At 44.9% G+C, this 24,278-nt stretch overlaps 1 protein-coding gene across 3 annotated transcripts in view; it reads right to left on the bottom strand.

The window, feature by feature from the left end:
• The window catches only part of acot7 (acyl-CoA thioesterase 7), a 256,312-nt gene extending 233,601 nt beyond the window's left edge, over positions 1–22,711 (bottom strand). For 2 of the 3 annotated variants that reach the window (XM_063033476.1, XM_063033477.1), the window contains exon 1: positions 22,588–22,711. In XM_063033476.1, coding sequence (XP_062889546.1) covers positions 22,588–22,646 — 59 coding nt within the window. In that variant the 5' untranslated portion in view covers positions 22,647–22,711. Of the gene's footprint in view, positions 1–4,221; positions 4,303–22,587 lie in introns of those variants that run through there. The other variant, XM_063033478.1, reaches the window with a different exon arrangement.
• Between the last annotated feature and the right edge of the window lie 1,567 nt (positions 22,712–24,278).

The raw sequence follows: 24,278 nt of genomic DNA, 5'->3' as shown, positions 1-24,278 counted from the left end.
GACTACCTACCTGTTGAATAGTGACTACAAGGCAATAATAATCATAAATAAAATCAAGAGTAGAAATGGCTGGCTACATTGGGAAGATAGACGTGTTTGATTGCACAATGGATAACTGGATTATATATACTGAGTAGATTGAGCAGTATTTTAAAGCAAACGAATCAGCCAATCAGAAGCAATTGCCAATTTTGCTGAGTACATTGAGTTCAAAGACATGCAGTTTACTTAGAAGTTTGACTACCCCAAAATACCCCAAAATAAGTTTTGCTGATATCGTGAAAGTAAAACAGGTACATTTAGAACTGAAATTGTTGATTGCAGAACGGTTCAGGTTTCATAACTGGAATCAAAAGGAAAGGAAGGGGAGTCCATTTCAGTTTACGTGGCTGAATTGAAGAGATTGTCTGAGCATTGTCAGTTCAGTGATGGGCCTAACGATGCACTAATAGACCATTTAGTTTGTGGAATCTTACAAGAAAGCCTTCAAAAACAGCTCCTAATTGAAGCACAACTTACATTTTTAAAAAACAGGTGAAATTATTGTATCAATGAAAACAGCACACAGAGATGCCACTGAGTTGCAGTCAGGAATGAAAGTAAGCATACACAAAAATGCAATGCCTGGCCTATGAATTGTGTTACCATTGTGGCAGGGGCTCACATACAGCACATCAATGCAGGTTTAAAAGCAAAACTTGCAGAAAATGCAACAACATAGGACAAAGAGCATGGCGGGTAGACAAAAATAAATGGACTGCACGGGGAAGAGAAAAAGATAAAAAGTCAAGTTCCAGTTTCAAAAAAGAGAGCTAATCTGCATGCTGTTGATGAAAAAAATCTGAAAACGAGAGTGACACAGGGCTAGGTAGCCTTGAAGTTTACAATATGACAGCTAACAATAGATAAGCAATGTTACTTACACCAGAAGTAAATGGCTAACTAAAATGAAATTGGACACTAGCTCAGCTGTTTCAATCATTCCACAAAATGAGTTGGAACAACATTTCAAAGATACTGAACCAAAGCCTGCAGATATCTAACTAAGAACTTAGACAGGAGAAAAGATAACTCCTGTGGGAATGACATTGGTAACAGTAAAATACAACAACCACCAAGGTTATTGGGCTCGTACGTGGTAACAACATGAGGGCTGGCAATGCGAGGACATGATTGGCTAAGACAACTACAATTTGATTGGAGATCCATCCACTATCGTGAAGCCACATCCCTTGCAATAGAGTCAAATGAAAGCGAATTAAGAAAGGTACTGCATGATGCCATAGCAGTGTTCAGGAATGTTATTGTAAAAATCAAATATATCAAGCGTAAAAATAGTGTTAAATGAAAATGCCACACCTAAGTTTTGCAAAGCCAGTCCATTTCCTTATACAATCTGTGATAAAGTCAACAGTGAGCTAGATCACTTGAAGGCTGAAGGAACCATTTACAAGGTTGAGTGGAGCTTTTGGGCAATACCATCTGTTAGTCTTGCGAGACCATGGATCTGCACCTGGGCACAGGCCTGGGCAAGGTTGTATGGAAGACCAGCAGTTGCCCATGCTGCAAGTCTCCCCTCTCCACGACACCAATGTTGTCCAAGGGAAGGGCATACCGCTTGGCACCAGTGTCGTCGCGGAGCAATGTGTGATTAAGTGCCTTGCTCAAGGACACAACAAGTTCCCTCAGCTGGGGCTCGAACTCACAACCTTCAGGTAGCTAGTCCAATGCCTTAACCACTTGGCCACGGGCTCACGCAGTGGTCCCAGAAGACAGGAGCAATAAGTCAGTCAAGATCAGTGGTGATTTTTAGGTCAGCATCAACCCCGTACTGGAAGTAGATCAATACCCTCCATACAGGATAGAGTATATCTTTACAAACCTTTCCAGAGGAAAACACTTCAGCAAAGTGGACAAAGCTGAGGCCTACCTACACGTGGATATGGAAGAAGAGTTCAAAGTGTTTTTCAGCATAAACAGCTTTATAACTATAATATGCCATTTTTGGAGTAGCATCTACACCTGCATCCTGGCACCTATGTAACCCGGATGACAAGGAACATCTCAAGACAGTGTTAAAAAGATGAGAAGATCATGGGCCCACAGTATGGCGTAACAAGTGTGAATACTTTAAACCAAGCATCACTTACTGTGGTCATACTACTTATGCACAAGGATTACACAACTGTGCTGAGAAAATTCAAGCTGTGGTAGATGCCCCAAGGCTAAGGACGTGTCATAGTTGCGGTCTTTTTTTTTTAGGATTTGTCAATTACTATAACATGTTCCTAACAAATCTGGGTGCTATGCTCCATTCCTGGAACTCATTACTAAAGATTGAGAAGAAATGGCAATGGATGAAGCAGCATGTGGTGGCTTTCTAAAAGGTAAAGGAAGTGATGACGTCAGACACCGTACTCACACATCACGATCCACATCATCCAATGAAACTTGCCATGAACTGTTCGGGATGCCAGCAGAAAGATGTCCAGAGCTGTCGGAACCACTTCCTGCAGTCTCAGAGCTTACTCCCACAACCACCACAGAGGAGGTACCAGAACCTGAGATTGTTTCAGAGCCACAAGATTCTCTTGCCAGCAAAGATATTATGCCACAACAGTAAGAAATCCTCCACAGAGATTAAATATTTACACCAAATCGGACAGTTTAAAATTTACTATGCTGTGTATGTCTATATAGAAGTTGTATTTTATAGTATATACTGTATACATGTATATAAGTTGAGATGCATTCTATATTTAATTGGAGTTTATAGCTAATCAGGGAGGACTGTTGTGTAATTAATAATCAGTAATATTTGAGTGATATTGTAAATATATTTGATTAAACATTTTTGTTTGTTTAAATAATTCATCACGGGTTATACGTACATAGAACATGAATGGCATACACCCGTAACGGCACCACATCATATGCGTACGCCTCACTTAAAGTAAAAATGAACGTTTCCGAATTATCTCCTGTCTCTCTGGTTTTTCTTTTAATTATTTTTATGTTTTGGAGTTACATAACACCTTCAGCACTGTGAATAGCCTCTTAATGGTATCTAATGAATTTCTTTGGTATCTTACTAAACTTGTTTCTTTCTCTCAGTTATGCTGGTCTCTGACAGAATCTTAACACACAAGTTTTCAGCTATTCTTTTGTGGCCTCAGGTACTACAGATAAAGTATTTTGGTCAGGTCCGCACAAATATTTAGCAACACAAAAGTTGGTCTGAAAAAAATTGCATCAATTTTCAATAGGGCCAATTAACATTTGACCTCTTTGGGCTCAGTAGGTCCTCCAGGGAGGGATGAGGTAAAACTGAGTGTCATGTTAAATTTAGCTTACATGAAAAATTTCAGATTTTTAGATTGCTTTATTACTGAGTTTTACATGGGCACATGGGATGTACAAACATTCTATTTTATGATTGGATAGATTAAGGGAAAAAGATTAACCAAGGAAAGAGAAGGGCCCATGATGGACAACAGAGGAACTCTGTACATGGAGTCAGAAGGTGTAGGTGAGGCCCTAAATGAGTACTTCTCTGTGGTATTCACAAAGGAAAAGAGGCTATTTGGCCCATTATGACTGCATTAGTTCTCTACAAGAACAAACCTGTCTGTCTCAGCCCCACGTCACTTTTCTCCATCTACCCAACTCTCTTCTGAAAGTACTAATTGAATCTGCTTCCACAATCCTCTGGGCAGTGAAATGCTAATTACTTGCTGGGTCAAACTGGATTTTTTTTTTAAATTCATTTTGTCCAGACTCTTCCAGATCTATCAGATCAATACAATTCAAACAGCACAGGATTACATATATTTCTAACTTCTAGCAGACCAAATGCAGATATAATGTACACTGTGGAACATTAACCTTGAACAGGGCAATATCATACATTACTTTCATAATAAACCCCTTCATGGAGGAATGACAGGATGACAACAGTAAGAAATAAAAAACGTAAGTTACACACACAAAATGCTGAAGTAACTCAGCAGGCTTGGCAGCGTCTATGGAAAAGATTAAACAGTCATCATTTTGGGCCAAGACCTTTATCATGTAAGTACACAAGTTATACATTTCACTATAATGCTTCGCCTACTTCGCCTAGCACTACTTCGCCTAGTGCTAGTACTCTCTGCAACAATTCTCTCTTCATTTAAAGTTTACTATTCAACATACAAGTCATACGAGCCTTAATTACACTACCTGATTATTACCATCGTCATCATCAGAAGCTCAGGGTGTTGCACTCGAGAACACAAGAGAAACGGCTTATCACAGTAAGGGTGATGCCTACTATCTAGTGGTTCAAGGAAAAAACTGCTGAATGCACTTAGCTTCAGATTCTGCAGATGTCATTAATGACATCAGCAATTCCACAGAAACCACCCTCAAGTTACTTGTGGATGCCTGTGGCTCTTCTTTTTTTGAAGATTTATATCACAAATTAGACAACGCATGAATTTACGCCAATTGGCTCTGGCTTCTTTCGTCTCATTATCAAGGCAAATAACATGCAGTGAACTTACGACAATGAAAAACATTCCCTTTTGAAAAACCAACAAATTTTTTTCTCTCACTCTCTGTCTGGGATGTTAACTTCCTTTGTTTACAGGAAGGCTACAGTACACTCAGATTCCACAACTTCCTGCCACCTACCTTCGTATGCTCTTGCTTCTGTTGGTCTTTTTCCGATCATGTTTCTCTTTCAGAACATTACAAAAAAACTGTTTTCTGCATTCATGGTTTCCCCATATAGATATAATTAAAAGCAAGTTTCCCTTGCACACCATCACGAGTTGCCTACATACAAACTAGAGGACAAAGGTGGTGAGCTACTCCTACACCTATGACTGCGATGCTAAGTACAGCTGACATCGTCATATTTAAGTTTGCTGATGGCACTACTGTTGTTGACCAAATCAAAGGTGGCGTTGAATCAGCATATAGGAGGGAGACTGAAAATTTGGTAGCATGGTGCAACAACAACCACCTCGCACTCAACGGCAGCAAAACCGAACAGCTGATTATTGACCACAGGAGGAAGAAACCAGACGTTTATAAGCCAGTCCTCTTTAGGGGACTAGAGGTGGAGAGTATCAGGTAACCTTAAATTCCTTGGCGTTATCATGTCAGAGAATCTGTCCTGGGATGAGTACATAGGTGCCGTTACAAGGAAGGAGTTTGTGCTGGTTCGGCACATCATTGAAAACTTTCAAAAACTTGGAAAGATGCACAGTGGACAATATCCCGACTGGTTGCATCATGCCATGGTATGGAAACACCAATGCCCAAGAACAGAAAATTCTACAAAAAGTGGTGGATACATCCAACTCCATCACTGGTAAAGCCCTCTCCACCACTGGGCATATCCACAAGCAGCGCTGCCCCTAGAAAGCAGTGTCTATCATCAAGGATCCCCACCACCCAGGTCATGCTCTCTTCTTGCTGCTAGTATCGGGGAGGAACCTTGTCCTGTACCACAAGGTTCCAGAACAGTTAACGCCCATCAACCAACAGGCTCCTGAACCAACATGGATAACTTCACTCAACTGATTCCAAACTGATTCCACAACCAACAGACTCACTTTCAAATACTCTACAAAGTTCAAAGTAAATTTGTTATTGAAGTATATATATGTCACCATATATAACCCTGAGGTTCATTTTCTTGCCGGCAGCTCAGAAAATCCATAATAGAATAATAACCATAATAAAATCAATGAAAGACCACACCAACTTGGGTGTTCAATCAGTATGCAAAAGACTTCAAACTGTGCAAATACAAAAAGAAAAAAACTATCAAGAACATGAGGTGAAGAGTCCTTCAAATAGAGTCCATAGGTTGTGGAAACATTTCGATGATGTCTGAGTGAAGTTGAGTGAAGTTATCCCCTTTGGTTCAGGAGCCCGATGGTTGAGGAGTAATAACTGTTCTTGAACCTGATGGTGTGAGTCCTGAAGCTCCTGTACCTTCTTTCTGATGACAGTAAGAAGACAGCACATCCTGGGTGGTGGGAGCTCCTAATGATGGATACTGCGACAACGCTTTGTGTAAATGTGCTCAATGGTGGAGAGGGCTTTACCATTGACGGACTGGGCCGTATCCAATACATATCTATAGAGGTTTGTCAATGTTTAAGATGACATGCTGATTCTTCGCAAACTCCTAAGAAAGTAAATGTTCTGCTGTGCTTTCTTTGAAAGTACTCTTACATGTGTAACTAGGGGGCTGTGCACAATCCAGATTTGATGGAGACAGCCATGAGCAGCACGGAGGAACACCTGGAGTAACTTCTGAAATGCCTGCTTCGCTGCCACTGCTACAGTGCGATCGAGAATCTCCGGAGATGAAGGCCCCAAATCCTCGGCTTTGCCTATTGCCTGTTGCCGGGGCCAGGGTCGAAGCGCTCAGCAAAGATGGTGCTCGGTGCTCGGTGCCGGGGAGCTGGTCGGAGGCTCGGAGTTTTCGGACGGACTCGGAGTCAGACTGTGGTCGGATGCTTCCAGTATGCTGCATCGGCAAGTTGGCGGCGCTGGAGGTTTACCGTCTGTGTGAGATGATGGGACTTTCGAGAGACTTTGAGACTTTTACCGTGCCATGGTCTGTTCTTATCAAATTACGGTATTGCTTTGCACTGTTGTAACTATATGTTATAATTACATGGTTTTTGTTAGTTTTTAAGTCGGTTTGTCATGTGTTTTCGTAATATCATTCTGGAAAAACATTGTATCATTTCTTAATGCATGCATTACTAGATGACAATAAAAGAGGACTGCGTGTCCTCATAATCTAATCTAAAACATGCTAGGCCCAGGACAGGTCCTCCAAAATGATAACACCGAGGAATTTAAAGTTGCTGACTCTACACCTCTGATTCTCCAATGAAAACTCTGTTTCTAGACCATGGACCTCTGGTTTCCTCCTCCTGAAGTCTATAATCAGCTCCTTGGTCTTGCTGACACTGAGTAAGAGGTTGTTGTTATGGCACCATACAGCCAGATTTTCAATCTCTCCCCTATATCCTGATTCACCACCACCTTTGATTCAGCTGATGTGGTCGGCAGCAAACAAATATGGCATTGGAGCTGTACTTAGCCACAACTCATGTTCCCCCAGTATTATTTATACATTTAGCTATTTTGTACTATTATTATTGTATTTGCACAGTTTGTCTTCTTTGACACATTCGTTATTTGTCAGTCTTATTGATTCTATTGTATTTATTTGTTCTTCTGTGAATGTCTGTAAGAAAATGAATCTCAAATAGCATATGACAACAGATACATACTTTGATAATAAATAAATTTACTTTTTCATTATTTATTTATGGTGTAGATTAGTTCCAGTTGTACCAGACGCTTTCTCATCTCTCAATGCGCCCATTTTTAGTTCAGCCAAAACAACAGGAATCAACTGGCTCTACACCATAAAAACATACAAAACAGAGGGAAGAGTAGGAAATTCTGTCACTCAGGCCTGCTCTGCCATTCAATAGAATCATGTTTGATCTTTTATATCAATGTCATATTCTTGCATTAAACCCGTACTCCTTGATTCTCTCAAAATTTAATCCATTAATCTGATTTCAATTATTCAATGAACGAAGCCTTGAAGCAATGAACTGTAAGGATTCACCACATTCTAAATTTTGGGCACGTGGTCAAGTGGTTAAGGCGTTCGTCTAGTTATCTCAAGGTCTCAAGTTCGAGCCTCAGCTGTGGCAGCGTGTTTGTGCCCTTGAGCGCTCTAGTCTGTGCGAGGAGTGGCGCCCCACACAGACTTCCAAACTGCGCCTTATAAGGCATGAAAATGCCCAACATAGGCCTCTCATGGTCTGAGTCAACGTTCCTCTCCCCCCAAATGAAGAAATTTCTTTTCATCTCCATCCTGAACGCCTATTTGAGAACGTGATGACATTTCCAGATACCTCAGTCAGGGGAAAGAACAGCAACTGATCTTGATGTCACAGCAGCTCAGCATCAGTAAGATCAAAGAACTGATTGTGGACTTCAGAAAGGGTAAGACACTCATAGAGGGATCAGAGGTGAAAAGGGTGAGCCATTTCAAGTTCCTGAGGGTGTCAACATCTCTGAGAATCTACCCTAGGCCCAACATACTGATGCAGCTACAAAGAAGACACAACAGTAGCTATATTTCAGTTGGAATAGAAGGAGATTTGGTATGTCACCAAAGGCACTCGTGTAACGTGGAGAGTATTCTAACTGGCTACATCATTGTCTAGTATGGGGGGGAGTGGCCACTGCACAGGGTTGAAGTAATCTGCAGGGTAATTGTAAACTCAGTCAGCTCCATCATGGGCTTCTGAGTATCCAAGACATCTTCAAGGAGCGATGCCTCAAAAGGGTGCCATTCATCATTAAGGACCTCCATCACTCAGCACATGCCCTCTTCTCATTGTTACCTTCAGAGTGAAGGTACAGAAGCCTGAAGGCACACACTCAACAATTCACGAACAGCTTCATCCCCTCTGCCATCCGATTTCTGAATGGACATTGAACCTATGAACACTACCTCACTACCTTTTTTTTCCACTCTTTTTGCACTACTTATTTAATTACACACACACACACAAACACACACACACTTACTTCTTACTGTAATTTACAGTTTTTATTTTTGTGTATTGCAATGAACTGCTGCTGCATAACAACACATTTCACAACATATGCCAGTGATATTAAACCTGATTCTGATTATACCGCCTTTGTGAAGTCCTGGAATAATTTTGCTTACTTCTACAAGATCATCACTCACACTTCTAAATATATGAGAATACAGACCCAGCCTTTTTAATCTCTCTTCATTACAAACCTATCATCCTAAAAATTGATCCAGTAAGCCAATGCTGCTTACATTTTTCCGCAAGTATTTCCTTCGTTTGGTAGGAATTCATGATACTGCATTCCAAATGCAGTCTCACCAAGCCCTTCATAACTAAAGCTAGATATCTCTACTTTTGTACTGAAATTGACTAGTATTAAAGGCCAACAAACCATTTGCTTTCCTAATTGGCTTGCTGACCCTCCACATTAACGTGTAGCAATTGGTGTACCCTCTGAACACCAATACCTTTCAGCCTCCCGTTATTTGAAAGAATAATTCTATCTTTGAATTTTTCAAGCAACAAATGATCTCACAGCTTTTCATGTTAAAATTCACTTACTGTCTTATCTAGTTACATAGCCTGTCTGTATCCCTCACAAATCTCTTGCATTCCCCTTACAGTCCAAGCAGCTGCCTAGCTTTATACAATCAGAAAACTTGGCTATATTAAGCTTGATCCCCTCAACTGAATCATTTTATTTATTAATTTATTGAGATACAGCATGGTCCCTCAAGCCATGCAACCAAGCAATCCCCCAATTTAATCCTAGCCTAATCACAGGACAATTAACTTATCAACCGGTATGTCTTTGGACTGTGGGAGGAAACCGGAGCACCCGGAGTAAACCCACATGGTCACTGGGAGAATTTACAAACTCCTTACAAACAGCAACAGGAATTGAATCCAGGTCACTGTTCCTGTAAAGCATTGTGCTAACCACTACATTATTCTGCTGCCCTAATCATTAATGCAGTCTCTTAACAGTTTGGTTTCCAGCAACCCACAGGACAAAACCTCCCAACCTGAAAATAATCTGATCTTTCCTTATGCCAAAGGTTCCCAACCCAGAGTCCACGGATCCCTTGGTTAATGGTAGGGGCCCATGGCATATAAAAGAAGATAGGAAATCCCTGCCTTATGGCAATTAACCACACCAATTTATTACTCCCAATGCTACACACTCCAGAGATTTCCAAAAGTTCAATTGTACATCAGCCAGTTTGTCATATTTGCTTATTACATTCTCAAAATATTTCAACAGAAACATCAACCATTTCTGCCCCCGGACAAGCGAAAATCTGCAAATACTGGAAATCTGAGCAACACACACAAAATGCTGGAGGAACTAGGCAGACCAGGCAGCATCTATGGCAAAAAAACTACAGTCAACATTTCGTGCCGAAACCCTTCAGCAGGAGCTGCTGAGCTCCTCCAGCATTTTCTGTGTGTTGCAAACATTTTTGCCCATTCGTAAATACAAATGACCCTCCCCAAATCTACTGTTATTTGACAAGTGCCTTGTTACTACTTCTTTGATGATACATTCCAGCATTTCCCTACTTCTGTTTTGAGTAACAAGCATAGGTGACAACAGGATTGAGATAAAGAGTAACATGTTACATAGAATGCAGAATAGATGCTTTTGCCCAGTGTTGTGCTGAACTAAGTAACCTTTGTCAAGAACCTTCATCCCATCCGCAACAGGCAGGATTTCCCTGTCGTCAGCTATTTTAATTCCACTCCCCATTCCCATTCCGACATGTTAGTCCAGGGCCTCCTCTACTGCCATGATGAGCACACTCTCTGTTTGAAAGAGCAACAGCTCTTATTCCATCTGGATAGCTTCCAGCCTGATATCATAAATATTGATTTCTCCTACTTCCGGGAATTTCTCTCCCTTCACCTTCTCTCATTTGCCATTCCACATTCTGGCTGCCCTCTTATCCCTTCTCTTCTCCTATCACCTTCCTCTGGTGCCCCTCCTCCTTCACTTTCTCCCTTGGTTCACTCTCCTCCCCTACCAGATTCCTTCTTCACCCATTTTACCTTTTTCACTGTCAGGTTTAAGATGGCGCTGGTGAGACACAGTGGCACTTTACTGGCTGCAAACAAATCTACTAACTACTCTATTAATCACTCTTTTTCTGGACAACAATCACTGCAATCAGTAGCCTGTGACTTGCCTTTCGGAATTGTGCTTTCGAACCACCTGTACAACCAGGCATTTTTGTGGTGTTCTGGGGGTTTCAGTAAACTGGAGTCTCGGAGGTGAATTACAGTTGCGGTGGCACAGGGAGTGCAGGCCGAGCCTAGGCAGAAGGGGGCAATGTTTGGCTGATTTAAGTGTCGGGCCAGATTGAAATGGTTGGGTACGGGCCAAATTGAGGTGGTGAGGCCCGGGCCTGAGAGCATGGAACAAGCCATTGGCCATTGCCGGAGTGGACAGGGCTGAGCAAGGAATGAGCCAATATTTGGCTGATTTAAGCGCTGGGCCAGACTGAGATGGTAGGATGTTGGTACCAGAGGCGAGGGTCAGGCCAAAGTTCGGCTCGCTGCTCCACGAGGTTTACTCATCATGGCGATGAACTGAGGCTGTGGCCTGCAACTATAACAGGCTCCTGGTCTGACTGCAGCGGAGAAATGGTTTTGTGACTGTGAACTCACTTTTGTGAACTTTAGTTCTGAATGTTATTTGCTTACTTTTTATTGTTGGCACGATATGTTCTTTTTGTCACACATGAGTGCCCGGCAGTCTTTTTTAATGGGTTCTATTAGATTTCTTTGTTTTTTCAGCTGTCTGTAAGAAGTAATCAGTCAGAATGTTACAGTAAATGAAAATTTAAAAAAACAAATGCAGATACTGGAAACCTAAAGAATGATACAGACAAATTTCACGGTATACATACTTTTATAATAAATGTACTTTGAACTCTCAGCTCCCTACTTCATTCCTCCTCCCCCCAAGCCACCCACCTTACCCTTCACCTGGTTTCACCTATCACCTACAGGTTTGAACTCACTCTCTTCCCCCCACATTCTTATTCTGACCTTTCCCCTTCATTTCCAGTTCTGATGAAGGGTCTTGGCCCGAGGTATCAACTGTTTATTCCTCTCCAAACATGCTGCCTGACCTGCTGAGTTCCTCCAGCATTTTGTGTGTGTTAGATTTATCTAATCCTGTCTACCTGTGTGTGATCCATATGCCTCTGTTCTCTACATATGCATGTGCCTACACAGGAGCCACTTAAATACAACCTTATCTCCCTCTAGTGCCTCCCATGTTAATGCATTCCAGACGTGCGCCACTATTTTTAAAAATAACTTACCCTGCTCACTCCTTTGAACTTTCCTCCCTTACCTTAAACATACATCCTCAAGTATTAGAAATTTTGAGCATAGGAAAAAGATACCAGCTGTCTACTCTGTCTCTGACTTTTATAATCTTATAAACTTTATCTATATATCTATATAAATCTTACAGAGCTTTATAAAGCTCTCTCCCCAGTAGCCATTGGTCCAGAGAAAATAACCCCTAATATGACCCACTTCTCCTTGTAACGCATGGCCCACTAGTCCAGGCAGCAGCCTGGTAAACTTCCTTGAACCCTCTCCATAGCCTTGTCATCCTTCCAATAATGGGGTGACCAGAATTGAATGCAAAACTACAGATGTGACCAGCACCATAACTTCCTGACTCCTGACTGAATGCTTCGACTAATAAAGGTAATCATGCAATATGCCTTCTTTACCAACCTACTGATATCAATATCCCTCTGTACATCTATACTGTAAAGGATCCTACCATTAACTATGAACTGTCCAAGGTGCAATACCTTCCATTTGCCCAGAATAAACTCCATCTGCTATTTCTCTGCCCATGTCTGCAACTGATCTACATCCTGCTGTATTCACTGGCAACCTCCTACAAGATCCACAACACCACCAACCCTTGCGTCATCTACAAACTTACTAACCCACCCATCCATGTTTGCATGCAAGTCAAGGGTCTCGGCCTGAAACGTCGACTGTACCTCTTCCTAGAGATGCTGCCTGGCCTGCTGCGTTCACCAGCAACTTTGACATAATGTACTGGTTGGGCACAGGAGTACATTCAGCCAGAGACTCATTCCACCGAGATGTAACACAGAGCGTCATAGGAGGTCATTCCTGCCTGTGGCCATCAAACTTTACAACTCCTCCCTTGGAGCGTCAGACACCCTGAGCCAATAGGCTGGTCCTGGACTTATTTCCTGGCGTAATTTACATATTACTATTTAACTATTTATGGTTTTATTACTATTTAATTACTTATGGTGCAACTGTAACAAAAACCAATTTCCCCCAGGATCAATAAAGTATGACTATGACTATGAAGATAAAATATTAGAGCACCAGACAGGCTATTCAGCCCATCACGTTGTGTTGATCTTGAAGCCGAGTTATAGTAAATGTACTCCTGCTATGTATTAGCCATATCCCTCCATATCCTTCATATTGATTTGCTATTGAACTCCACTAAACTGCCTGTTTCCACTACCAACCCTGGTAGTGGAATCCAGCCACCTACCTACCACTCCCTGTGCTTAAAACTTGCCCCTCACTTCACTCTTAAACTACCATTCCTCCCTCCCCTCACTGAGTGTATGTTCATGGTCTTCTGCTGCTGTAGCCCATCCACTTTAAGGTTTGATCTGTTAGGCATTCAATGTTCTTCTGCACACCACTGTTGTAACGTGTGGTTAGTTGAGTTCCTGTCACTTTCCTGTCAGCTTCAACCACTCTGGCCATTCTCCTCTGACGTCTCTCATTTAGAAGGCGTTTTTACCCAGAAAGCAGCTGTTAAATAGATGTTTTTGCACCATTTTCTGTAAGCTCTAGAGACTGCTGTGCCTGAAAATCCCAGGAGATCAGCAGGTTCTGAGATACTCAAACTACTCCATCTAGCACCAACAATCTTTCCACAGTCAATGTCACTGAGATCACATTCCCTCCCCATTCTGATGTTTGGTCTGAACATTTACTGAACCTCTTCGACTATGTCTGCATGCTTCTGTGCATTGAGTTGGTGCCATATGATTAGCTGATTAGATATTTGCATTAGCGAGCAATTGTACAGGTGTACCTTATAAGGTGGGGCCACTGAGTATATATATTACCAGCCCTTCATTGTCACTAAGTTGAAATCCTGGAACTCTCTACCCAATAGCACTATAAAGTATACAGAAAACTTCTCGTTGCCATCTTCATAAGGATAATTAGCGATGGGAAATAAACCTTGGTTTGACAACGATACTCAGATTCCAAGAAAAATTAATACATTAGGAAAGTTAAGTATCAAAGCTGGAAGAACAAAAGTCTATTGTTCCCTCCTGTCAGGTTTGGGAAAAATCAAAATAATTTCTGTGTTAGACATTGTTGACAGTTCTGTTTTGATAGCTAACTACAGCACCAGCTCTTAGCTGGCTGATGAACAAACATGAACCTTCATTTGTATTTCATCAGTCTTTAGCTCACATGGTCAGGTCATATCATTTTTCATGTATATCACAAAGTCTTGCTATGTGCGTAGGCTGGCTACCTGCCTTGTGTCAACTGCACTAATACAATTTGACACTCCTACTAGAATGAACTTGCACCTTGCACAGCTCCTTAACCACACATAACATGGTTCATTTGACATGGAAAGCTCTGCTCATGTCAGCAGTTTTGTGCCTCAGAGTAGAAGTACATCCTTTTAGAACAGAAAGACATGGAGACACCCATTTCTTCCAGTGTCTCATTCCAGTTTTCAACAATCCTTGTTTTAATCAAGAGCTGAGACATCCCAAACAGATCTGGAGCAGTTCCCACATGTTGACTCCATAGTTACTAAGACCATAAGACATAAGAGCAGAATTAGGCCATTCGGCCCATTGAGTTTTCTCCACCTTTCAGTCATGGCTGAGTTATTTTCCCTTTCAACTGCATTCTCCTACCTTCTCTCCGTAACCTTAACAACCAAGAAACTATCAACCCCTGCAAATTCACCACCCTCTGGCTAAAGAAATTCCTCCTTATTTCTGTTCTGACGAGATGTCCTTCTACTCCAAGGCTGTGCCCTCTGATCCTAGACTCTGCCACTAATGGGAACATCCTCTTCACCTCCACTCTGTCTAGACTTTTCAATATTCGGTAGGTTTCAATGAAATTCCCCCGTCATTCTTCTAAACTCCAGCAAGCAGAGGCCCAGAGCCATCAATCGCACCTCATAGGTTAACCCTTTCATTCCCGGATCATTTCATAAATCTCCTCTGGATCCTCTGCAATGCCAGCAGATAAGATGATAAGACCTAGGAGCAGAAGTAGACCAATCAGCCCATCATTTCTGTTCTGCCATTCTATCATGGCTGATTTAGTAACCCTCTAAACCCCATTCCCCCACCTTATTCCTGTAACCTTTGACTCACTGATTAATCAAACTGCTCTTTAAATATACCCAATAACTTGGCCTGCACAGCTGCCTGGGATTCACAGTAGGTTGCAATGAAATTTCCCCATCATTCTTCCAAACTCCAGCAAGCTCAGGCCCAGAGTCACCAAACACACCTCATATGTTAACTCTTTCATTCCTGGGATCATTCTCATGAACCTCCTCTGGAGCTTCTCCAATACCAGCACATCCTTCCTTACAAAAAGGGCCCAAAATTGCTCACAATACTCCAAGTGCAGTCTGACTAATGCTCGATAAAGCCTCAGCATTACGTCTTTGGTCTTGTATTCTAGTCCTCTCGAAATGAATGCTAACATTGCATTTGCCTTCCTTAGCACAACTCCACCTGCAAATTAATAGGGAATCCTGCATGACTCCCAAGTCTCTCTGACCTCCTATCTTTGAATTTTATCACCATTTACAAAATAATCCACATCTTTATTCTATCAGCCAAAGTGCATGACCATGCTCTTCACTACATTACATTCCATCTGCCACTTCTTTGCCCATTCCCCAATCTGTCCTTCTGCAGACATCCTGCTTCGTGCCTTTCCACCTATTTTCATATCATCCGCAAAGCCATTAATTCTTTCATTGACAAACAATGTGCAAAGAAGCATTCTCAACACTGACCCTTGTGGCACACCTCTAGTCGCTGGCAGCCAACCAGAAAGTCCCCATTTATTCCCAGTCTTTGCCTCCTGTCAGTCAGCCAATCTTCTATCCATTCTAGTACCTTTCCTGTAATACCATGGGCTTGTATTTTGTTAAACAGTCTTATGTGCAACACCTTGTCAAACACCTTTGAAAATCCAAATAAACATTTCTCTATCATTTGTCTATCCTGCCCGCTATTTCAAGAACTCAAAACAGATTTGTCTGACAAGATTTCCCATTTAGAAAACTGTGCTGACTTTGGCCTATTTTATCATGTGACTCCAAGTACATCCATAACAATCGATTCCAACATGTTCCCAACCACAGAAGTCAGGCTAACTGACCTACAATTTCCTTTCTTCTACCTCCCTCCTTCTTAAACACTGGAGTGACATTTGCAGTTTTCCAGTCCTTAGGAACCATTCCAGAATCTAGTGATTCTTAAAAGATTATTACTAATGCCTCCACAATCTCTTCAGCTAATTCTTTCAAAACCCTGGGGTGCAGTCCATCTGATCCAAGTGACTTATCTACCTTCAGACCTTTCAGCTTCCCAAAGCACCTTCTCTTTAGTAATTGCAACTACACTCACTTCTGCCCTGACACTCTCGTATTTCTGGCATTCAGCTAATGTCTTCCACTGTAATGACTGATGCAAAATACTCTGCCACATCTTTGTCCCACATAACTCTCTCTCCAGCATCATTTTCCAGCGGTCCAATATCCACTCGTCTTTCTTTTACTTCTCATACATCTAAAAAAAATTGGTAAACTCTTCCACATTATTGGCTATCTTACCTTCATATTTCATCTTCTCTCTATTTGTGGCTTGTTTAGTTGCCTTATCTTAATTTTAAAAGCTTCCCAATCCTTTACGTTCCCACTAATATATGCCCTCTCCTTAGCTTTTATGCTGTATTTGACTTCCCTTGTCAGCCATGGTTACCTCATCCTCTCTTTAGAATACTTCTATGGGATATATCTTTCCTGCGCCTTCCAAATTGCCTCTAGAGCCTCCAGCTTTTGCTGTTCTTCCATCATCTCTGCTAGTGTCCCCTTCCAATCCACTTTGGTCAGCTCCTCTCTCATGCCACTGTAATTTCCTTTACTCCGCTGTAATACTGATACATCTGATTTTAGCTTCTCCCTCTCAAACTACAGGGTGGATTCTATCTTCTTATGATCACTGCCTCTCAAGGGTTCCTTTACCTTAAGTTTCCTAATCAAATCTGGGTCATTAGATAACACCCAATGCAGAATTGCCATTCCTCTAGTGGGCTCAACCACAAGCTGCTCTGAAAAGCCATCACAAAGTTATTCTACAAATTCCCCCTCTTGGGATCCAGCACCAACCACATTTCCCCAATCAATCTGCATATTGAAATCCTTCATGATTATTGCAACATTGCCCTTTTGACATGCCTTTTCTATCTCCCATTGTTTTTTGTCATCCACATTCTGGCTATTGTTCGGAGGTCTGTCTATAACATCCATCAGGATCTTATTACCCTTGTAGTTTCTTAACTCTACCCACAAGGATTCCACATCTTCCAATTCTATATCACCTCTTTCTAAGGATTTGATTTGATTTTTTACCCATAGGACACCCCCATTCCCTCTGCCCACCCGCCTCTCTTTTCGATACAATGTGTATCCTTGGATGATAAGCTCCCAACCGTGATCTTCCTTCAGCCATGACTTGGAGATGCCTACATCATTCCTGCAAATCTCTAACTGTGCTACAAAATCATTATTCCATATACTGCATGCAGTCAAATATAACATCTTCAGTCCTGTATTCATCACCCTTTTTGATTTTGGTCACCTGTTACACTTTAGCTCATCCCACTGACAGCAATTTTGCCCTGTCATCTGCCTGTCCTTCCAGACAGTCTCACGACACATCGCATTTAGTTGTATGCCAACTGCCCCATCCTCAACCCTCTCCCGTTCCCAGAGCTCCAAAGGTCTCATCCCTGGGAGAGGAAGGATATTTGAAGATGGACTACACCTGGTACAATTTGAAAGACTGACTCAGTACAGAGGAAAATGTCAAGCTGCTGTTTGTGACCTATACCCCAGGAGGGGTGATGGGCTTAAGAAAGCCTAACTACTCAGGAGGTTACGCAGCATTTAAGGAGACAAAATCCAAGTCAATGTTACAAGTTGACGATTGTCATCACATAATCTGATAAGGTTAGTTATCTGAAATTATTGAATTTATTACAGAGTCTTGACCTCTGCAGTATGCCTACTTGGAAAATCACATTCCAGTCTGCATCAGAACTGGCTGACTCTTTGTTGGATATGCTAGAATCCTTTTCCCTGGAGCTAAGTCTCTTTTTACACAGACTAGTTGGTATCTAGAACCTGCAGACAGAGGAGGTGATGGACTCAGATACAGTCACCACATTTAAGAGACATTTCAGCAGGCGTGTAAGCAGGGAAGGTATAGGTGGATACAGACCTCGTGCAAGCAGGTTAGTGGAGATGAGCAAAAAGGTTGATACGGACGAAATGTGTTGAAGACATCTAGGTCTCTGTCCCCATTCAGAGAAAACCAACATACTGAAACGTGAACTCTTGATGCTCTCTCTACAGGGATCATCTGACTTTCTAAGTATTACTATCATTTTCTTTTTTAACTCTCAAAGGGTAGTAAACACAGCCCAATCCATTACGGATAAAGCCCTCCCTACCACTGAGCGAATCTACACAGAGCACTGTCGCAGGAAAGCAGCATCCATCATCAGGGACCCCCACCACCCAGGCCATACTCTCTTCTCTCTGATGCTGTCAAGAAGGTGGTACGGGAGCCTCAGGACTCCCACCACCAGGTTTAGGAACAGTTATTAGCCCGCAAACATCAGGCTCCTGAACTAAAGGGGATAATTTCACTTACCCCATCACTGAAATGTTCCCACAACCTATAGACTCACTTTCAAGGACCCTTCATCTCGTGTTCTCCATACATATTGTTTATTTATTTATTATTATTATTTCTTTTTTTTTGTATTTGCAGTTTGTTGCCTTTTGCACACTGGTTGAATGCCCAAGTTGGTGCAGTCTTTGATTCTATTATGATTATTATTCTGTTATGGATTCATTGAGTATGCCCGCAAGAAAATAAATTACAGAGTTGTATATAGTGACAGATATATACTTCAATAAGAAATTTACTTCCTGCTTCGAACTTTGGTTATCACCAATTAACTGGACTCTGAAAATTTGCACTCATTACTTAATCACACTTTACTTACTTGTGCACAAGGAAAATATCATGGCTCGGCCCCCTGTCACAAACTCTTCTAAGGTTTGAACAAAGAAATAACATTTTTATACAGAAATTGGCAGCTGGATACAGATATTACCTTGTCTATATTCAAATTCCTTATTTGGATAATAAATTACCTATCACTTCAATAACACAGGTATTAATAGCCAATAAAATCTACATATTAAAGGCCAATAGTACTTCAGAATTCATAAGATAACTGACCTAAGTGTCACCTGAGAATCCTTTGTTTGCATCCTTATCTTGACTTGGTATGCCAAATGGATCCAGTCTCCTGCTGTGCAAAGGGGAGCTATGTTCTTCAAATACCTCTCTTGCCTGGGTTGTCTGCACACTATAGAGTTACAGAGCACTACAGCACAGAAGCAGGCCCCTCAGCCCATCTAGTCAGTGCTGAACTGTTTTCCTGCCTCATCCCATCAACTCATACCTGGACTATAGCCCTTCATATTCTCCATGTCCATGTGCTCATCCAAATTGCAACTGAACCCGCATCCACCACTTCTGCCAGCAGATCGTTCCACACTCGCACCATTATCTCTAATCTACACTTGGCTGTATGTCATCTCAGACCTTGTATTGCTGCAACTTCCACAACTCTTCACCCAGAGTGTGGTGAACCAATTTAGAGATTCAGCATGGTAAGAGGCTCACGAGCCCGTGCCACCCAATTACAGCCACCTAACCAATTGAGCTACTAACCTGTGCGTCACTGGGGTGTGGGAGGAAATCAGAAACCCATGCGGTCATGAGGAGAACATACACACTCCTTACAGACAGCAGTGGGAAATGAACCCAGCTCGCTGGCTCTATAAAGCATGAGCCTAACCACCACGCTGCCGTGCCATCCCTACGCAACTCCATATTCTTATACTAACTTGGGGAATGTCGATTTTGTGATGCCTTTCCTTACGCAGTCACTGAGTGCAGCATCCTGCTCTAACATGTGCCTTCTCCTCAATACTCACGCAAAACCAGAGGCTTTCTTTCTCTCTGAGACATTGACTGCATGGGCTATAGATGGTATTTAAGTCCCTTTCCTCGATTTTCATCCACCCCACGGGGGTTGAGGACCTGTGTTATTGGGAATAGGTTGAATAGTTTAGGTTCACTGGTGCACCGGAGATTTGACAGAGGTATGCAAAATTACGAGGGGTATGGATAGGGGAGAGGGGAGAGAGGGGAGAGGGGAGAGAGGGGAGAGGGGGGAGGGGGAGGGGGGAGGGGGAGGGGGGAGGGGGAGGGGGGAGGGGGAGGGGGGAGAGGGGGGAGGGGGGAGAGGGGAGAGGGGAGAGGGGAGAGGGGGAGGGGGAGAGGGGAGAGGGGGAGGGGGAGGGGGAGAGGGGGGGAGGGGGGAGAGGGGGAGGGGGGAGGGAGGGGGAGGGGGGAGAGGGAGGGGGAGGGGGGAGGGGGGGGGGGGGGGGGGGGGAGGGGGGGAGAGGGGGGAGGGGGGGGAGGGGGAGAGGGGGAGGGGAGGGGAGGGGGAGAGGGGGGGGAGGGGAGGGGGAGAGGGGGGGGAGGGGAGGGGGAGAGGGGGGGGAGGGGAGGGGGAGAGGGGGGAGGGGGAGAGGGGGGAGGGGGAGAGAGGGAGGGGAGAGGGGGGAGGGGAGAGGGGGGAGGGGAGAGAGGGGGAAGGGAGAGAGGGGGAGGGGAGGGAAGGGAGAGAGGGGGAGGGGAGGGAAGGGAGAAGGGGAGGGGAGAGGGGGGAATGGGGAAGGGGAGAGGGGGAATGGGGAAGGGGAGAGGGGGAATGGGGAAGGGGAGGAGAGGGGTGAGGAGGGGGAGTAATAGGGAGGAATGGTGAGAGGAGGGGGAATGAGAGGGAGGAGGGGAGTGAGAGGGAGGAGGGTGGAGGGGAGAGGGAGGAGGGTGGAGGGGAGAGGGAGGAGGGTGGAGGGGAGAGGGAGGAGGGTGGAAGGTAGGGGAGGGAGGGGAGGAATGGGGAGGGAGGGGAGGAATGGGGAGGGAGGGGAGGGGAGGGGAGGGAGGGGAGGGGAGGGGAGGGAGGGGAGGGGAGGGGAGGGGAGGGAGGAGGAATGGGGAGGGGAGGGGAGGGAGGAGGAATGGGGAGGGGAGGGAGGAGGAATGGGGAGGGGAGGGGAGGGGAGGGGAGGGGAGGGGAGGGTGAGGGAGGAGGAATGGGGAGGGGAGAGGAGGGGGAGGGAGGAGGGGAGGGGAGAGGAGGGGGAGGGAGGAGGGGAGGGGAGGGGAGGGGGAGGGAGGAGGGGAGGGGAGGGGAGGGGGAGGGGGAGGGGAGGGGAGGGGAGGGGGAGGGGAGGGGAGGGGAGGGGAGGGGAGGGGAGGGGAGGGGGAGGGGAGGGGATGGGGAGGAGGGGGAGGGGGATGGGGAGGGAGGGGGAGGGGGATGGGGAGGGGAGGGGGAGGGGGATGGGGAGGGGAGGGGAGGGGGATGGGGAGGGGAGGGGAGGGGAGGGGAGGGGGATGGGGAGGGGAGGGGAGGGGAGGGGGATGGGGAGGGGGATGGGGAGGGGGAGGGGGAGGGGGATGGGGACGGGGAGGGGGAGGGGGATGGGGACGGGGAGTGGGAGGGGAGGGGGATGGGGAGGGGGAGTGGGAGGGGAGGGGGATGGGGAGGGGGATGGGGAGGGGGAGGGGGAGGGGAGGGGAGAGGGGAGGGAGGAGGGGAGAGGACAGGGGGGAGGGGAGGGGGACGGGGAGAGGGAGGGGGACGGGGAGAGGGGGAGGGGGAGAGGGAGGGGGAAGGGAGGGGGAGAGGGAGGGGGAAGGGAGGGGGGAACGGGGGGAGGGGGAGGGGGAGGAAGGGGAGGGAGGGGGGAGGAGAGGAAAGGGAGGGAGGGGGGAGGGGAGGAAGGGGAGGGAGGGGGGAGGGGAGGAAGGGGAGGGAGGGGGGAGGGGAGGAAGGGGAGGGAGGGGGGAGGGGAGGAAGGGGAGGGAGGGGGGAGGGGAGGAAGGGGAGGGAGGGGGGAGGGGAGGAAGGGGAGGGAGGGGGGAGGGGAGGAAGGGGAGGGAAGGGGGCGGCCTTTTCGTTAGTCTGTTCCTGGCTCTGGGTGGGATCAGGTCTCCATCCATCTCAGCTGCCTGCCCTTCTTCCACGGCTGCATTCATGCATGTACCCCGGGTGACTGCTGATTTGCTTGTGACCTTGTGTAACTCATACGGACACACATGTATACTGGCCAGAGATCAGCAGATGAAGAAACAGAAAGCTCGGCAGAGGCCTGCTCTTCGGCCCCTCGGATCATGGCTGTACATTCACCTCAAGGACACTGTTCCCTGACTCCACAAAGCCGAAGCTGAACATGGAGGGAGATCGGACAGCGACTTCCGTGTCCTTGAGTCGCCCCGAGATCGAGCCTGAGCTTCCCAACCCCGCCCCCGGCTGTCTGGCCGGCTCCTGCCCGGCCGGCGCCAAGATTCGCGGTGCGGTACCGTGCCGGGCCGGGACCCAGGGCCGCTGGCGCTGAGGCAGGACGGAGGTGGACTGCCTTCAGTCTTTCACCTCCCCCCTTACTGTTCCCTCCCCAGCCTCCAGCCCTCACCTGCTGACTTGAATCGGGCTGCCGGAGCCCTGCATCCGTGGCTTCTCGGCGCTCTCCATCGTTCTCCGCCCTGCTGCTGGTGCGGAGGGGAGGGGTAAGAAAGGCAGAGGAGAATGAATGGGGATGGGAGGGGGAGGAGGAGGAGGGAGCAGGTGGGGGTGGGGAGAGGGATGAGGGTGGTGGAGTATGAGCGAGGGCGGAATGGGAGGGTGTCTGAAAGGAGAGGGCAGAAGCTGGGAGGGGGGAATTGGGGAGAGGGGATTGTCTCAGTGGAGCTCTTAAGGGATCTGTAGGCACCACAGAAGCTGGAGTGCTTTAAACATGTTTCAAATTAAGATTTTGTTGGTACCTTTACTAACATAAAACTTTCTGGCTTAATGAATCTATATTCTGTGTATATATAGATTATGGGTGGATATTTAATGGGGCTGTTTCTTAACAATTAGCTACACCTCAGGGTTACACTTCTGGTCTTTGAGAGCCCAGTGAAGTGAGGGGCAAGTTGGTCAATGGACCTCTTTCGTTAGTTTGTTCGTGGCTCTGGGTGGGATTAGGTCTCTGCCTGCCCCTCTTCCAAGGCTACATTCATGCATGTGTCTCAGGTGATTGCTAATTTGCTTGTGACCTTGTGTAATTCATAGTGACACACATGTATTCTGGCCAGAGATCAGCATATAAGTAACTTTGATTGTTAATAAAGTTACTTTTTTTTAAAGTGCACAAAAACTGAAGTATGGCCAGGAAAGCTACCAATACACTAACTAATCAAAAACTCCTCGGGCAGGCAATGTTCTCAATCAAAAAATTAGCATCTGCATCATCCCTTACACTACATCTGAATTCTTCGGTGCACCTCAGCCTCTTGCTGTTTGAGTCCCACCCAGGCATGCCAACCTGCACAATCCAGGTTGACATCCCTGTGTATGAAAGCTGAGCTGGAGATAAGACTGTCAACTAAATCCCACACATGTGTTTTGCAAATCTAATAGGTATTAAGGATCCTGTGATATTGTGTGACAAGTATTTCTAATATTTTGAATAAATGGTCTTCAAAGCTGCTCCAAATGCACATTTCACTGTTAGGAAGTTGCACTTCATTCTGTGTGTATGTTTGTTTTCTCCAACAGTTTTATTTCTTACTGTATTTTCGTTGTTACACTGCAAAGATCTTGTTAACTCCACATGGGAAACAATTTAAACAGCTTCTGATACCACATGACATGCAAATATTATTCTTGCCCACTGTTCACTTTATGTTTTTATCATAGTAAAATAAGTACTGAGCTCTTCTTCTCTCTATCTTAAGTCATCATCCTTTTCAAATATCATTTATGTGAGTCTAAATATATTCTGCAGAAGCACCAGTGTGCATCCAATAATTTTTTTTTCAGTAATGGTCATATGTAAATTAAGTTATACAGCACAGAAACTAGCCTTTAGCCCAACTCATCCATGCCGATCAAGTTGGCTACATGAGCAGGCCTATTTCCTGGATTTTGGCCGGTATTCCTCTAAACTTTTCCTATCCGTGTACCTGTCTAACTATTTTAAATGTTATAATTGTACCTACCTCTGCAACTTCAGTGATTCAGGAATGGCTTCCCCTCTGCCATCCGATTCCTAAATGGACATTGAATCTTTGCACACGACCTCATTTTTTTTAGTATACAGTATTTCTGGTTTTGCACTTT

Source organism: Mobula hypostoma, chromosome 25 (genome assembly GCF_963921235.1).
Source record: "Mobula hypostoma chromosome 25, sMobHyp1.1, whole genome shotgun sequence".
NCBI lineage: Eukaryota > Metazoa > Chordata > Chondrichthyes > Myliobatiformes > Myliobatidae > Mobula > Mobula hypostoma.
Note: the sequence above shows the minus strand (reverse complement) of the source record. Positions and strands in the feature narration are given on the sequence as shown.